General features: G+C 38.7%; 1 protein-coding gene across 3 annotated transcripts in view; it reads left to right on the top strand.

Moving 5' to 3' along the window:
- The first annotated feature begins 428 nt into the window (after window positions 1-428).
- SNRK (SNF related kinase) overlaps window positions 429-18,610 on the top strand; it is a 32,944-nt gene continuing 14,762 nt past the window's right edge. The window contains exons 1-3 of one of the 3 annotated variants that reach the window (XM_042473284.1): window positions 429-838; window positions 7,830-7,975; window positions 10,490-11,172. In XM_042473284.1, the coding sequence (XP_042329218.1) occupies window positions 10,584-11,172 (589 nt within the window). In that variant the 5' untranslated portion in view covers window positions 429-838; window positions 7,830-7,975; window positions 10,490-10,583. Of the gene's footprint in view, window positions 839-1,583; window positions 1,738-4,840; window positions 4,986-7,829; window positions 7,976-10,489; window positions 11,173-18,610 lie in introns of those variants that run through there. The other 2 variants (XM_042473285.1, XM_042473286.1) reach the window with 2 other exon arrangements.

Genomic DNA, 18,610 nt, shown 5'->3' with positions numbered 1-18,610 from the left:
ACATATTTGTGTGTTTATATTTGTGCATATACATTAGTGTGTGTACACATTTGTGTGTGTATATATATTTGTGTGTATATTGGAGCCGTGGCACTTAAAGCGGTCTCAAAACGGATTATTTCTACAGTGTGGAGGTAGCCTTGCTTTTTACTGTTAACATTCACTGTGTTTGGTGTACTGGGCAACGACAGTAGGAGAAAACCCCACAAGGGGAGCCCTGCTTCCCCTCAGGGGCCTCAGCAGCCCCTCTTTGGCAGCCAAACTGTGACTGAGGCAGAAGCAAAGCCGGGCCGGAGAAGCCTGATTGGCCAGCGCTGGGCAGAGGCCAAGCCTCCCACGCGCACGCGCACTCTGATCCCCTTTCTCTCTTTCGAGGCCCCGCCCTTAAACCCTGCGCTTCCTCTTCCCCGTTGCGAGAGAGAGAGAGACAGAAGCGCTGCTGCTGTTGTTGTCAGCCGGGGGGAAAGAAAGAGAGCGAGTCCGTTGGCCGCGCATGCGCAGAGACAAAGAGAGAGACTCACACAGAGCCTCGGAAGGAGAAGGGAAAGCGGCGCGCGCGCACACCGGGAACGTCAGCCAGGATCCTTCTTCTTTTTTAATCCCTATTGTGGTTATTGTTATTATTTTTAAATTGTTGGTTGCCGTCGCCGCCGCCTCCTTTTTCTAACCCTCTCCGTCCGAGGAGGAAGGAGCAGGAGGAGGAGAAGGCCACTCTGCGGCTTCCTCTCGAAGGAGAAGGAGGAGAAGCTGCTGCCGCCGCCGCTGCTGCTGTTCCCAGCGCTACCGCCGTCCATGCAGAGAGAGGCGGCAAGGGAGAAGGCGAGGGCCGGCGCTGGGAGTAAGTGACCCCCGGAGGGAGGCCTGGCAGGGCAGGTGCCGCTTGGGAAGGGAAAAGAAGAAGGGGAGGCATCTCGGGCAAAGAGGGGAAGGGGCTCCCGGTGGCAGCCTCCCCAAGGCCCTCAGCGCCAGGAAGGAGCTCCATCCTCTCTCTCTCTCTCGCTCTGTCAACCTCCCCATCTCTCTCTTTCTCTCAACACACACACACACACACTTATATATTCCCACACATATTTGTGTATATGTATGTGTGTGTATATACACACACACACACACACAAAGATACACACACAAATATATACATAGGAATATTATACATTAATTTGTACACACAAATATATACAGAGAGGGATACATACACACAAATATGCACAAATATATACACAGGAATATTATACACAAATGTGTACACACACAGGTATACACACACATGTATATAAATACACAAATATATACACGCAAATATTATACACACAAATATATGTGCAAAATGTTATACACAAATATGCACACACACAATACACTCACACACCCATATATGCATAAATATATACACACAAATATATACACACACACAGACCCCTCTCGCTCCCTGTTTGGGATGGATGTGGGCAGGCAGGGCTATGTGTGTGTGAGGGAGAGTGAATGGTGGGTGTTGTGTGTCTGTGTGAATCCAAGGGTGGGATGCAGTTGGGGATTGGTGTCACATTGATGAGAGAGAGAGCACAAGGGAGTGCATATTTGTTTCTACACACAAACCACCACCTCCTTCATCATCATCGCAGTCGCATGGATGTCTTTGAGTGATGCCTAAACACCCTCCTTTCCCTGGAACCGTCCTGGAATTCCAAAACGTCCTCCATTTTGAGCATAACGAAGAAGCCACAGATTCATCTTTATGTGAGCGCCTTTAGCTTTTGTTTTGGACCCGTCCCACGCTGTTCTTGAGCATCCTCCATTTAGTGGAGCCTTGTCCTCCTTTGCAGGTTATGACTTGCCACTTGTGGTGTCTTATCCTCCTTTATGGTTAGGACTTGTCACCCTGGCCCTCCATTCTGTGGTGTCTTGTCCTCCTTTGCAGTTAAGACTTGACATTCTGGTCCTCTGTTTTGTAGTGCCTTGTCCCCCTTTGCAGTCAGGACTTGCCACCCTGGTCCTTCATTTCGTGGTACCTGGTCCTTCTTTGCATTTGGGACTTGACACCTTGATCCTCTATTCTGTGGTTGTGAGGACGTCTGTTCCCCATAGCCTTCTATCTCTGGTGCTGCCCTTTCCCCTTCCTCTTCTTCTCCACCCACCCTCTCAGTTCCCTGCAGTCTGAGGCATCCATTTCTTTGATCCCCCCATCTACCCTTCCAAGGGCTGTGTGTATTTTCATGGGGCTGAAGGGGTGACTGAGAAGTTCATGGACCCTTCCTGCAGATCTCTTTTAGGGGGATGACAGTGCATCTTATTTCTGCAAACCGGATACAGAGACAACAGGTTAGTCCAGAGTGAGCTTAGCCTCCTTTTCTTTCCTCCTTCTGGTGGTGCAGAATGAATCTGCCGCAAAGAATCCGTGGAAGTGTTTACATAGGGATGTCATGCCATTATTGCACCGATGATCTGTTTGGCAAGCGACAGCCCTTCTTCGGTTTGTGCTCTATTTGCCAGCTTTTGAGACTGGCACCAAACCTGTGGAGCAGCTGCTATTATTATTATTATTATTATTATTATTATTATTATTATTATTATTTTGTTAACAACTCCCACCCTGTTAGCATTAAGGAAGGAATTCAGTAGAAAGATATCGGAGTAGATGAGTGAGTGGTTATAGCACTGATTGGTTTACAGGAAAGCAACATTGGTCCAAAACACACTGCAGAAATAATCCAGCTTGAGACCACTTTAACTGCCCTGGCTCAATACGAGGGGATTCTGGGAACTGTAGTTTTGTGAGACATCTAGCCTTCTTGGTCAGAGAGCTCTGGTGCCACAATAAACTGCGATTTCCAGGATTCCCTAACATTGAGCCAGGGCAGTTAAAGCAGTCTCAAACTGGATTATTTCTGCAGTGTGTTTTGGACCACTGACTACAATGTCAGCATGGTTTGGTTCCTTTATCATTATATTCAGTATTGTGAAAAATTCCTTTTCCCTTGAGTAGGTCCTGAAATAAACCATGTAGCTTATATTTTCAGGCATACTCCTATATATATCCTTTCAGAGATTGGCATTGTTTCACATTTACTGCATAAGCAGCTAGAAGCTTAACTACGGCTTTGCTAGAGTGTACTAGTATGGATGTGAATTCCTTTCAAAGGATGTGAGTCAAGATCTGTTTAAAGCCTGCCCTCTAGTGCAGTCACTCTTACTCATTCAAGTTATTACTTTTACATAGCTCTTTATGGGGGTGCATAATACTAAGCACTTTGTGTAAGAGTGGGGGAAAGGAGTTGGGAAGAGTTCATCTCAGATATAGGAAAGACTTGAAGAACATCCACTAGGGAGAACACTGATGAGCATTACTGTCATGAGAAAATTAATTACCCTGTTTTAGCAAAAGATGCCATCAACAGAGTCGGTCAGGTATAGAAAGGCCCATGGAGTAACACATGTAGAGATTATGTATAGTGGTCTTTTTAACATTGATCACTTCTCACATCAGTGTATGTTTTTGCTTTTTGGACATACTCAACAGTTATCATATACTGTAGTATCTAAAGAGAAATAATTTAGCTGCAATCTTAGAGGTATTTCATACACTGATTATTTTCTTGGAGTGAATAGGTATAGAACAAGAATAGATTACAGATAAATGAAATATAAATGGATTGCTTTACCTACCTCTGATGTACATCCAGTACAGGTACCTAAATCCTAGACTGGATTGTATGAGTGACAGTGTGATATAATTAATTCCTAATTAAGCCATCTATCACAGATTCTTTTTAAAGTAGATAAACCGGCTGCAGTGGTATGTCTTTTTCATTTAATCAAATATTACTTTCCAACAAGGTGGTCTGACTGTCACCTTGTACACTGGTAATGCCATTAGCTCTTTTCCCTTCTGAGTTAATTTAACTGATCAGCCTATTCTTCCAGTCTTTTCTCAGTGCTCTGTCAACATGGTCTGTAGGTCTCTGGATTCATGATTTTTTTCATACTGTTTGTTATTCCTGATGCGACTTAACTGTCTTTTACATCCTTTTTCACATAAACATAAGAGAGGGGTATAGTAGAAGTATTCTCTTGATCTTCAATGTAAAATTATTTTCACTGCTTGTGATTATATTGTTTCTGCCTGTTGTACAAATCATTTGGAACTTGGTACAGGTTACTAGAGAGAGCTGTGAGGCCGGACATTTCTCTTCTGCCTTTTCTGTGCAGTGGCGATTAGTAAGAAGATGAACAAAGTAATGTGTGCAAGAAATAAATGCCTAAGCAAGGGGTATACCTAAATACCAAAGCATGTTGACTTTGGAGTGAATTGTAATGTTTGATATACATATAATGTCTTTTTATATTTTTTAAGATTAAAATTGCATAGGGCAGCCTTCTAATTAAACAATTGGTTTGTGGTAAGCTTTCAACTGACTCAGTAAGAGGTAGTTTCTTCAAACTCTGTGTGTGGCTGATTGTCCCTTGTATGCATTGCTATAATACACTGTTGTGTTTTTCTCTGCTTGATGAACCGCTCCAATCCACTGGGGTGGCTCCTTGTTCCTTCATATTTCTTCTCCCAAATATGAAAGAAGATACTACTCTTAACCCACTTTTAAAAATGATTTATTTATTTATTTATTTCCGTTTTTATGCTATTTTTCTCCTAGAAAACTACCAAAGGCAGATCACAGGATTAAAAAAAAAACCTTCTAAACTTTTACTACAAAATTGAAAAATGATTAAAATAATCCAGTTAAAACAGTATGAGATCATCACAAAGAACATGCAGAAGTTAAAAACATAACTAAAACACAAGTAAAACATTTTTACTTGGCAGTAAAAGGCAAGCAGAGAGGAGTCCAGACTAGTATCCTGCAGAAGGGAATTCCAGAGGGTAGGAGCAGCCACTGAGAAGGCCGCCTCTCGTGTCCTGACCAAGCGAGCCTGAGATGGTGGTGGGACAGAGAGAAAGCCTTTCCCTGAAGATCTTGGGTTTCTAGCAGGTTCGTATGGAGAGATACATCCCCCCCCCCCAATAGTCTGGTCCTAAGCTGTGTAGGGCTTTATAGGTCATGACCAGCACCGGTAGCCAGTGAAGCTGTTACATGCTCCCTATAACTGGCCCAGTTAGCATTCTAGCTGCGGTGTTTTGAACCCACAGTAGTTTCCGAACATTTTCCAAAGGCAGCCCCACGTAGAGTCTAACAATGTAGTTTACAGAATTATTTTCTCTAAATAGTAGTAGGCTGTGCAAATTTCTAAAATGTGAGTGTATGATTCATATGAACTCATTCAGTATAGTGCATGGATTTGTGATACGGACATATCAAAATATTCTTTTTCACTTTTTACTTTTTTATCCACTTTTTAATGGTTCAAGAGTAGGAAGGACAGTAAAAGATGGTAATATTTTTACTTTTTTCCCCTTGCTGTTATGCATCATGGTACATCTAGAAATGCTGAAAGGATAAGGATTGACCTCATTACTGATTTTTTGACTTGTAGTACCTTAAACAGATATGATCCAGGAAATCCATGCCAAGATTGCCTACTTAGAATAAATTAATAGCAGCAGTAGTGTGCTTGAATTGGGATTGTGGCACAAAGGTGGTTATTTTTACTCTTTCCTCTGTCATTCTTCCAGTATTGATTGGCCCTTGCTCAACCTGCAGGTGAAGAACTTCTTCAGGCCAAATAATGTGTGTATTAAATCCGAATTAGAAAAGTGTAGGAGAAAGGGTTAACCCCTCCTCTAGTACCACAGTAAAATTCCATGTATCTCCCATGGCTGATGTTAACACTGTTAAAACTACAGAATACTTTGAATAGACATGATGTCTTAATGGATGTTTGTATGATTGAAGAAAATGTGCTGTGCTTGGTAGGGACCAAGAGTTTGCCACATATCTTGCAGAAGTTGATCAATTTAAGAGAATCCTTGGAAGATGTCAGTGTAGAAAGTTACTGTAGGGGCATTACTCTCCAAAATTGTGTATAGGCTGTGTTAATATTGGGACCGGCTCCTATACAGTGGGCCCTTGTTATATGCTGGAATTTGGTTCCAAGATCCTCTGGGGATAACAAAATCTGTAGGGGCTCAAGTTCCATTAAATATAATGACATAGCAAAATGGTGTCCCATATAAAAATGGAAAATCAAGGTTTAATATTTGATATTTATACTTTTTTTAACATTTTCAAACTGTGGGATGCTTGAATCCATGTATAAAAAATCTGTGTATAAGAAGGGCCGACTGTATTCATCTATCACAACATCTAGTTTTCAGGTTCTTCATCTTTGTAACTGACTCACTTTTTTGTCTGAGCCACAACAAATAAAGGGGAGAAGAATGACAAAAGTGCTGAAAACCTAGGCTTTACATGGAGTTAGATGTTAATGACCTTGTAAGAGTTGTGTCGGTGGAATACTTGTAGAAACAATTAACCTGTAGTATCATATACCATTGGATGTAGTGGTTTCAGCATTGGACTACAACTCTGGAGACCAGGGTTTGAATTCCCACTGAGCCATGGAAACCCAATGGGTGACGTGACCCTGGGCAACTCATACACTTTCATCCTCAGAAAACTTGGTGACAGGTTTGCCTTAGGGTTGTCATAAGTCTTTGACAACTTGATGGTGCACAACAACATGTCATTGTTTTGGCTTCAAATTAAGAGTACTCTACAAACGGGACTGAAAGAATGATCTGCTTTAAAAACTATTTTTATTGCTTTTAAGACTACAGCCTAATAGTAATTATTCACCAGGTTTCTGTAATGTTGCCTAGTAATCATTTCATATTGACAGTTTTTCATAGTCATGTTACTATTTTTGCATTCAGCGTATTAAATAAATGTAAGTTAAAGTAATTTACACAGTATTCACATAACAACAAATTCATAAGTATGCGGGCACCCTATATCCTTGCTGGTGATGTTGGAGTGCTGTAGTCGTAGTCAGTTGTTAAGAGTGCTAGGAAACACAATCCAGCAACTGATTGCCAGATATTTTGTGCTTCCTGGAGGGTCACATGTGGCCCACAGTGCCTTTTTGTGACGTACTTGTTATTGTGTGACTTCAAGTCATTTTTTAACTTATGACGACCCTAAGGCCAACCTATCACAGAGTTTTCTTGGCAAGATTTGTTCAGAGGGAGTTTGCCATTGCTGTCCTCTGACGCTGAGAGTGTGTGACTTGTCCAAGATCATCCAGTGGGCTTCTATGGCTGAGTGGGGATTCAAACCCTGTTCTCCAGAGTTGTAGTCCAGCATTCAAACCATTGTGCCATGCTGGCTCACTTACCACATATTACTGACAGAAAATCACTCCAAATCAATCAGCAGATTACTTATTTTAATCCTTCATCCCCAAACCTTCCAGAAATGGAAACCAAAAGTTACTTCTGGTCACTTCCAGTTCAGATTTTGGGAGGCTCTATGGCCTATCTGGGCCCTGGGGGTTTAGTGGCAAGATTTCATCCTCACCCTCTGTCCATCCTGTTTCCCACTCTGGTCTAAACAAATATATCTATAAGACTGATGTTGAGATCAGCCTTACAGAGATCTTTTTTTGCTGATGTATTCAGAATAAAGCTATTCTGTTCAGAGTCTATGTTTACTTCAATGGAGTTACTAAAACTCTGTTGCAAGTTCTTCTCTAGAGTAGGAATATGGTACTAGTTTGCCTCACTTTTAAAATGTTTGTCCATGAGAGCTATGGAATATCAGTGTGTACATAATCATATCAGTGTTTCAATGAGCTTTGCAGAGAGAAAGTTTTGAAAGCTGCTCTAGTATTTTGGCCATATATTTTCTAGTAAATGTACTTAAATATATTTTCCATAGGAAATAAGGGAAGAAGAATGCAAAACTGTCCTCAGAACTGGATATGGAAATATCAGTAGATGAACCTTCAGTGCACATGAAGGAAAATTGAAACTTCATGGGAAAAGCATAGATGAGATGATACCTCTGGAGAGGGCACTGCCAAGGTTAGTATACTCAAATTTAATTCATTCAATATGGATTTTTAAAAATTTATCTCAATACAGTAAGACTTGCATAACCTTTCTGTAGCAGTAATGTGACATCTAGTTATCATGCTTTACATTCATTTTACAAAGTATACAGAATAACTTTCTGTAGATGTAATAATGAGTAAACCAGAGTTTAGTATAACGATGAACTGCAGTAGTCCTTTGCCTCCTAAGTCCCTACTTTCTCCCTCCTCTAGCCCAACTTTGAATTTTGAAAGCTTTTTTTAATTAACTGCATTTTGCTATGATATCTGACCACAAACAGATTCATTTATTTTAACTGTGTTTTGTTTGAGATAAGTGATATTGTTTCAGCTAACTGTAGTTAAGATTAACCAAATTTTAGGGTTATGATACCAAACTAAACTAGCTAATCTAAAATTTGAAAGCTTCCAATATCTTCTTCAGAACTGCACTAGAAGAAGAGGGCTGAGGGGCATGTAAAGAGGGTGCAGCTTTCTGGGTCTTCTTCTTGTAACCACGCTTTAGTGTTTTATCCAAATGTAGACCTTGTATTGTGCTGTAACTGCATGTGTTCAATTCCTTTTTGTTTGCATGTTTTGTTCCTTGCCCTTTAAAAATACCAGCTCTTGATCTGTTCCTGTTTGCTGCTCATTTAAATCATTACCGAAACAAATACCAAAGAGGTATGCACATGTGGTTTAACCATATGACAAAGCATTGCTTTTCTATTCCAGCATCACAGTATAAGATGATTGTTTGGAACAGCATCTTCTAATTTTGCTAAACTGTTTCTTCAGTCTTTATACCCTGTTAGCAGAACTTGATTATGTAATCAAGGATGTTTAATTCCATGGTGAGTTGGTGCTATTAGAATATAGAATGTCATCAGTGGTCAGTAATCACTGTCTCTTGTGAAAATTGGTGGTACACTGGCATGTTGGCATGATAGAAACACTGAGAACGATTTTGTAAAATGCAGTAAAAGTATACCATTTGTTGCTTTCTAAAGCTCAACAATATCCAGGTGACATCTTAGTGGGAAAAGTGTGTTTTTAAGTTTTAAAAAAAAAAACACCCTAGGAAACTGACTAGCTCAACAGATTACTAAGTATTGGAATACCACTGTCTTGTACAGCACCTGAACACACCACACCCCCAAGTTTTGGTAACTGCAGATATTTAGGAAGGGTAATTGGGTTTGCAGTTCCAAAATCCTAGTTGTGCAGTGAAATGATTTTTGGTTTTCTTATAATTCCTCTGTGTGTCTAAAATTAGACTGTGTTCCTTCAAGTTTCTTTTAATATTAGATACATGAAAAGCTTAAGTTGTTGTTACAGAACAACATATATAACAACTGTGGTTAAAACTCAAGAGTGTGACCTTTTTATTAATTTTGTATGTTAAAGTAGAGATAAATTTGTGCTGTAGCATAGAAAGCAAACATGATTTTGAGAACTACATATTTTCGTCCTTGGCTTACACTTCCGTAGTATTGTTAAATCTTTCAGAAAGTATTCCAAATGATAACTGACTTATGCAGGTGAACAATATTGTTTACAATCTTGTACTGGCATGATGAAACTTCAGCCCCTAATATTAGAGTTTTCTATAATTCTCTATTTACACTGCTGATCATTGTATTTGTCTGGAAGATGTATCAGTAGCATGATACGTAGCTGCACAAATCAAGAATGTTGATGTTTCTTGTAGTTACTGAGGAAGTGCTCATTGCATTCACTAATGTGTGTTTATGTGCCTCCAAGCTGCCTGTCAACTTATGGCAACCCCATTAATTTTATAGGGTTTCCTTAGGCAAGGTGGTTTTGCAAGTTCTGTCTTTGAGATGCAGGTTGAGTCTCCCTTATTCAGAATTCTGAAATACTCCAAAATCCAAAACGTTTTCATGGGTGGCTGTGAAAGTGATACTTTGTTTTCTGATGGTTCACTGCATTGGAGAGTCGTGCAGTTTTCTTCTTTGGGGGTTGTTAAATAGAAGCTGGATGGCCATCTATGAAATACTGTGCTCAAACTTTGTTTTGTGCACAAAATTAATAACAATATTATGCTTGGGAAACTATTTTAAACCATTGATCAGATATTTTTGCCATCCCTAATATAGTATATATCGGTATGTATTTTGTGGACTCACGCAGCTTTCAGCAGTTCCATCATACTTCCTATTTCATGCATATTTGAGGCACACAAACTGACAATCTTCAGATAAAGTTTAGCTTAAATCCTTACACATGTAGCTAAATCTTGTTTTCTTTCTTTCTTTCTTTTATTGCTAATATTTATGTTTGTGTGTATGTCAGCTATCTAATATGGCTATGTTCTGAGTGTATTCAAAGCTCTTCTTCAAATCCAGTGCATATTTTAGAACGACAAATCTGAATGGGATATTGTGAATTGTTTTTCTAGCCCATAGAATAGCTTTATATTAATGGAACTATTTTGGCCATAAATATGTCCACATTCTGTAATAGCTTTCTTTTTTATTTACAGGTGCCTTTGGCAGTGAAAATGGGTGGAGCATCTCATATTCTTATATGAGAAGACACCAGTTTCCAAAAGCTTCAACATTAATACTTGGAGAAGCATGGCAGGTTTCAAACGAGGTTATGATGGAAAAATTGCTGGATTGTATGATTTGGATAAAACCTTAGGTAGAGGGCATTTTGCTGTTGTCAAACTTGCTAGACATGTATTTACAGGTGAAAAGGTAGCAGTGAAAGTAATTGACAAGACCAAACTAGATACTCTGGCCACAGGACATCTTTTCCAAGAAGTTAGATGCATGAAACTAGTGCAGCATCCTAACATTGTTCGTCTGTATGAAGTTATTGATACCCAGACCAAACTTTACCTGATCTTAGAACTTGGTGATGGAGGGGATATGTTTGATTACATCATGAAACATGAAGAAGGTCTTAATGAAGACCTGGCAAAGAAGTATTTTGCTCAGATTGTTCATGCTATATCCTACTGTCATAAACTGCATGTAGTTCACAGAGACTTAAAGCCAGAGAATGTTGTGTTCTTTGAAAAGCAAGGACTTGTGAAATTGACTGACTTTGGCTTCAGCAACAAATTTCAGCCTGGCAAGAAACTTACAACAAGTTGTGGATCTCTTGCCTATTCTGCTCCCGAAATTCTGCTTGGGGATGAGTATGATGCACCTGCAGTAGGTGAGTCAAATTGATTGCAGAAATTCTTTTATTTTTAAATTGAGCTATTAGACTTGTCTAATTGGTGTATAAATTATATCATGATCTCTAGAAGGACCCTTAATTATACTAATGTAGTAGTGTTGATATTAATAGGTGCTTTCTGCTTAACAAATATTAATGGGAGCTTCTTAATGGTGGGCTCAGCTCACTTGGAAGAATTACCAAGTTGATGTGACAAATGTAGAGGGTGTGAATATTTGCATCTCTAATATTAGTCCTAATCCTAAATCATGACAAGTTGTGTTTGACAGACAAATGCCAGATCTAGACATGTGGCACCATTTGAAAAAAGAGGGACTTTTTTTGGTATAGTTCAACAGTGAAAACAACTTTGCTTCCATGAAAGTTTCAGAATATTTTTGGTTATGCTGACAGCAGATAAATGCAAACAACAGTTTTATCAAGTGTTAACTTACTCTGCCTGTACCTTCAGATCTGCTCTTAGAATGAAGATAACTTTCTGCAGCCGCTCTGTTTCCTATCTTGATGGTTTGCATTTGCACAGTCCTTTCTCAAGAAAATCATAAGTCTTTCCTTCCTTAAATGATGCTGTTTTTTTTAAAAAAAAACTATATCAAGAATCCTCAAATATAGGAGCAAAGATAGATGTAATAATTACAGTGGCGGGAGAAGTAAGGTTTCTCTGGACAGCGTCATTGTGAGCAATTTGTACCACACTGTTCACTAGGGCTTAATGTCTCTTCTTGTTGCTTCCCATCCAAATGCTGTTACATTTTTCTCATGACTTTAGAATCGCTTTAGTGGCATAAAGGCAGCTCATTTTGACTTATTGGAGAACATCTGCTTCTGCCATGAGCTGGGATTGGATGTTAACTCTGCATGTGTCTGATTTCACCCACCTCTGACTTTTTCTTGTTTCTAGGTGTACTTTTAGTTTGGAATTGTCATGCTCTCCTTCCTCTTCAAAAGCTTCTGCTTTATTTTTGTACTCTTCATACAATGACAGGAAGCTGAAATTTATCTTTCTGGAAAGTGCAATAATCATTTGGCTTATGGTACCATATTGTCCTAGCCCACATCATAAACAAATGCTTTTTTTCAAATAAACAGAAATGAGCCACTGTTATGAACTACAGTAGTTGAACTGTATAGGGAAGATAGTTGTGAGAATGTGTTTTAAAAAGTTATTTTAAAGATGAAGAAAAAGAAGAGGGAGTGGAGAAACGGTAAAGAAAAGGCCTGTATACAACAGACTGATTTTTTAATGGGGGGGGGGGGTGATAAATACAGAACAGAAACTCACCACAACTTACTTCTTCTGCCTGAATTATTCTATAAACAGTTAATGCCAGGAATGTGTCCCCCCCCCCCCAAAGTTATCACAATCTCCATGCACAGGTCAACACTAATGTAAAAACATTTTGCTCATATAGTACAAGAGATGACAATTTTTTAACTAAAAATGAATCCTGGAAATAATATTACTACTTGGTTTTCATTTCCAGGTTTTGGACCAATTTTTGTTGTTTAGAGAGTGTATTGGGAGGTGTTTTGCATTATACCATTGCTCAAAATGGTATTTGTTTGCTGAATGAATTCTCATCTGAAAAAACATTGAAAGTAGTCTGGAGGCTTCAGGGGAGGTTCCTAGATCAGGCTTTTAAAATAATAGAATTAGAGTGGAACATGAGTCTTGAGTTCACTATTGATTGGTGAGCTTATTCAATGGGCAGATTTAAATTGTAGTTGAATTAATAATACATTGAATTGATTTTATTGTTCTAGTGTTTCACAGTTTATCTCTGCAGATGTAGGAAAGATTTTTAGGGATCTAAATATATTTTTAAAATTCTTCCTTTTTGACATGGAGATAGAAGCAGCCAGTTAGAGATGTAGCTTTGAAGGTGTAGGAAGAGCTGGAGATTCCTGCACTAAAGATAATGTGTTTTGTGGTAAAGAATAGTCAATTATTGTGGGAAGAATCAATTGACTGCATTATATTTATGAGGAAGCCTCTGACTGATTGAGAAAGTACTTTGAAGTAGTAAGTACTACTCTGAAGGTATGCTTTAACTTATTGGCAGTTTTAAGTGTCAGTGTTTCTCACCACATTATTCTCATATTTTATTGTGAATATCCTTAGTATATTTAGAGAATTTAAATAAAACACCTTGGATGAAAGTGAGCAGAGTGTGTTGTGAAAGAACATGGGCATAATTTTGAAAATGACAAAAGAGAAAAGATCTCAGTGTTGATTATATGAAAAGCAAGACAAAGGACAGGAAAAGTTAGCCATTAGCAGTAGTAAAGTAACTCATCTTGGGATCAAAGATGTCTGCGTCTCTTGTGAAGCCACTGGCCCCTTACTTTGGTAGAGAACATAGTGCATAGTGATTAAGATATAAGAGCTGTGTTGGACTGGACCCAAAGGCTTGTTTGATCAACTTTCTTATTTTTCATAGTGGCCTACTAGAAGCCTGGGGGTGGGTGGGCATGTAGACATGGTAGTTTCCCATTCTGATTCATTTGCCAGTTGATAAATATAACCCATCAAGTTCAAGACTGTTCCATACAAAATAAATAACTGAGAAAAATAGTTGCTCTTTTTTGTGGTGTAGAAACCTATCCCTATTATTTCCATGCTATACCTACCTTTGATACCAAATTTTCTCTTAAAGAAGTAATACCCAGGAACTCATCTACTTCATTAATTGAGGTGTAACTGTATATTTATAGATCAGGAGAGGTATTGCCAAATCGAAATGGATGATTGCATAGTTAATGGGAAGAGACAACAAGGATACCTTCAGAAAATAGAAGCCTTACCCAGATAAAGAACACAGTTGCCCCTTGGTGTAAGCAGACAGTGATAATAACCATCTTAAAAAACGAATTTGAGGAGCATATGGCCCAAACTATTAAGACTGCCAATTAAATATTTCCTAAACACGCCAGAAGTAGAGCACTATGATGGATCTTTTCAGGTTGGTCTCATGGATCCAGCCCTTGGCTCCTTTCACTCATCTTGTCCTTTTCTCCTTAAAATCCCCTTCCTGAGTTTGGTTTTCAGGCCCCAAGGTGATTTTTATTCTGAATAGGCAGATATGTTTATTTGTGGGTTCAGTTTTGTACTGGGTGACTAACTCTCCTCATTAATTCTTAAATGAAGATATCCAGGTGCAGAGGGAAACAAAACAGTTAAATTGCATAATATAACACAGAAGTTAAATAATCTAACATTACAATTCCATACACAATACAGTGTAAAACAAAGTAGCCTTTCCACCTGAACTCATTTGCCACTCTCAGTTCCCATCCCATGTGGAAGATGTTGTAGGGCAACTAAGTTTTCCAGGAGTGGAACTTGAGCAGCTGAGACAAATAATGATGACATTCTAGGCCTTATGGACAAATTTAAAAAACAACAACACCTACTTGTGATGACTCCAATGTTTAGAAGTACATAAGTGTGAAATCATTCATCTAACAAAAATATTAGATATGTATCTAAGATTGGCCTTTGTACCACAGAAGTGGAAAGCAGCCACTGTAATACTTTATCTAAAGTGGGTCTAACTTATTTGGAGCTGATATGCTTAACTTCTGTACTGAGTAAATTGGTGAAGAACATTATTAAATTCATGAAAACATGATTAAAGATTGTTAACAAGTATATTGTTAACAAGTATATAGTAAAGTAATGTATAGTAGAAGAAGAACCAGCATGGCTCTGCTGAAGAGAAATCCTGTCTTGTTAACTTCAGATAAAAGTCAATGAGCAAGTACAGGGTAAATAATAATATGGCTGCCCCAGATGTTGTAGGCTTGCAATTCTTTTATGACTTAGCCAGCACAGGGTGGATCAGTATTCCTTGTTATTCATATATGTTGTGTATATAATGTTCAGAAGGCTTTTCACAGAGCTTTTGACAAAAGCAACCACTCTTAGCTGAGAAAGGTGCAGAAGTTACGATGGGCTGGAGCTGTTGCAGTCATACCTCATTGGTTGGGCTTACTAGGGCTGATGAAAATTGCTGCTCAGCAGTATCTGGAGGACCACAGATTGGGCTATATTGGTGTAGAGAAAAAAGAAGTTTCTCTATTTTAATTCTATACCCAAGATGCTCTAATGAAGTTGAATTTTGAAATATTCAGGGTAGACGAAAGCAAGTACTTCTTCACAGATCACAGAGAGTGCAATTCACTACCACAGTGTTGTGATGACCACCTGTTTTAAATTGCTTTAAAGGGCAGTTAGAACAAATATATAGAAGCTAAAGCTGTAAATGGCTACTGTCATGCAGTACATGTGATATTTCTAGGACTGGAGGCAGAATTCCTCTGAACCCTAGTTGCTGGGAAACAAGATTGTTGTTGTTGTGTGTTTTGAAGTTATTTAGGAGTTAGGGTGACCCTAAAACGATTCTGTCATGGGGTTTTCTTGACAAGATTTGTACAGAAGAGGTTTGTCTTTGCCTCCCTATGAGACTAAGTATGTGCGACTTATCCAAGGTCATGCAGTGGGTTTCCATAGCTGGGCAGGGATTTGAATCCTGCTTTCCAAAGTTGTAATCCAGTGCTGAAACCACTACACCGCACTGATACAGGAAACAAGATTATTTATCAAATATGTGTGTAGATAATTGAAATCCATCCATTACTACAATACTTTCTTCTGAGGATATTTTGATTGTGTTTTCTGCGAAGGAGAACACCCTTAAGAATTTGTTCAGGAGATTATTATTTTTTATAACCCTGAGAATTTTGTTTAGGGCCAATATGTCCCTGTTCTAATTTACTATTGAAGCCATTAGGAAGCACAACAAATCTGTGAAGAAATTCGCTGCTTTTGAGATTTCTGGTTGAATTCTCCCTGGCACAGAGAGTGACACTACCCCCATTATACCTTTCTGTTCCTTCCTTGTAGAGTTTTATTTAGATATAGTTGTATCTCACTGGTTCTCTGCACTCTGTGCTTTGACTTCTGTGACAAGCTGTCAAGCCCTAAACTTGTTGCTTAGTTCTACCATGTTCCTATTTGTATTATTAGAACATTTACACCTTCATATCATAGGGTTATTCTCCATCTTATGTCCACTTTCCCCCCAAGGGATCAGTTTTAAAACCGCCCTGTAACCTTTTCAGTATTAAGCATTGGATCCAGTTCACTGTGTACTCTAATTGCTTCATTAAATTATAATAAAACTTCATTCAGCGGCTCCAGAATGAATGTGAATATTCCATGCCAGGAGAGAGGTTTCAAATATGAAAGTAAATGAGTGAATGACCCCAAGCTCTTGATGCTTTTCAGAGTGCTTTGATTTGTAATGCATGTCCAAACTATGTAGTAGAAAACCTCTTGGTTCAACAGTAAATTCAGGTTTTTAGTTTGACAGTAGAGGGGAAAATACATTTTCATTCATGTAGAGACAATTCCTTGTATGTACAAGCCAAATCAAGTGTTACCGTACCAAATTGCATTGTGGTGAACCTGAGGGATGGTGTGAGGGTTGTTGATCAAGACTGCTATGTTTTATTTTTCAGTCAGCATCCTATTTTGATTATGTCGTCTTGGATCTCTTGTTTTTCTCCCTTCATGTCTGAATTTTTGCAGTGCTACTAGTTTCCTTGATTATACCTACACTGTTATCAGGGGCATAACACTTGACTTAATTCTTGCAGACCAAGCACTCTGCACTAGCAGCTCAGACAGGAAATCCGCTGCTTCAGGCGTCATCCTCTAAGCCAGAAGGGGCAGGGGCAGGAAAGAGTGAGAACATAATCAGAATGTACAGAACACTAAGGCGGATGTGGGTAGGGTTGATTGTGGGAAGATGTCTAAAGGTACAGTGATATCTGTTGCAGCTGACTTAGATTGTCTGTCTGTAGTGCTCTCTATAAAGTTCTATAAGTTCTATAAAATGGTGTTTTGGATTCATTAAATGACAAGTGTAGCTGGATGGTTATAAAGTACAGAATTTGACGTTAATAAAGTTAGAATTCAATGGAATAAAGAGTTTTTCTTGTATAAATCCACCAGCGGAAAACAGTCCTAATGATCAAATTTGCAGATGATACAAAACTAGAAGGGGTAGTTAACACATTAGAACATAGGAATAGAATTTAAAATGACCCTGATAAACTAGAAAAATGGGTTGAAACTAATAGAATGAGATTAAACAGACACAAATGCAACATGCTACATTTAGGCCACAGAAACCAAATGAACAGAAATTGGATTGGCAAGCTCCACGTGAACAAGACTGTGGGATTATTGTTGGTAAAATGAACAAGGCCCAACAGTGTGATGCTGCAGCAAAGAAGACAATTAATAGTTTTTTGTGGGTTTTTCAGGCTATGTGGCCATGTTCTTGAAGAGTTATTCCCGATGTTTCACCAGCATCTGTGGCTGGCATCTTTAGAGAATTCTCTGAAGATGCCAGCCACAGCTGCTGGTGAAACATCAGGAATAACTCTTCAAGAACATGGCCACGTAGCCTGAAAAAGCCACAAAAACTATGGATGCCGGCCATGAAAGCCTTTGACTCCACAAGGCAAATAATGTTTTAGCCTTCATTTAATAGAACTGTAGTTTCCAAGACAAGAAAAGTAATAGTCCCAGTCTATTGTGTATTAGTTGGGCCTCACTTGGAGTACTGAGTTCAATTCGAAGTGCTTCATTTTAAGAAGGCTATAGATAAGTTAGAGCAGGTTCAGAGAAGGGCCACAAAAGATGATGATGATGATGAAAAAGCTTATTTATATTCTGCCTTTTCCTGAGGAATCCAGGCGGATTACAGCAGATTTACAATTAAATACAATATAATATAAAATTCACATTTTAAAATAATTCCCTCCCCCAACCCTCCTCCCAATCATAAAAATAACAGCTAACAACAATAAGACAATAACAGTAAAAAAGGGAAAAAAATTAAGCAACAATATAAATTTACATTTTTAAAGTATAAGATTGACTAAAATTAAAGATACAGTAAATTTGAGGCAAGAGAAGTATCTTCTTGGGGCGGATGGGGATTATCAATATCAGTAGGGGGCAATGGAATGGAATCATTTACTCAGAGAGGTGGTAACATCTTCATAAAGAGGCTGTACAGCTATCTGTTCTGGATGCGCTAGCTGGAGTTTCTTCACTGAGCAAGGGGCTCGACTCAGTGGCCTGTGAGCCCCATTCCGACTCTGGGATGGGATGTCCTTTTGTATTAAGGGAATACCTAGCATAAGCTCAAGTGTTCATATTAAAAAGCACAATTTTCCTGAAAAACAACTACTCAATATTTGGTTTGAGACTCACTACTTAATAGTTGAAATGAGTAATTTATTTTTTATACTCCCTGGGTATGCATTAAGTAGAAGAAAAACTTCTCTGTGCCTGTTTTAATATGCAGCCTTCTTAATATATTTGTACCATGTTCTT

Source organism: Sceloporus undulatus, chromosome 6, assembly GCF_019175285.1.
Source record: "Sceloporus undulatus isolate JIND9_A2432 ecotype Alabama chromosome 6, SceUnd_v1.1, whole genome shotgun sequence".
Taxonomy (NCBI): Eukaryota; Metazoa; Chordata; class Lepidosauria; order Squamata; family Phrynosomatidae; genus Sceloporus; species Sceloporus undulatus.
This window is presented reverse-complemented; position numbering and strand designations above follow the sequence as displayed.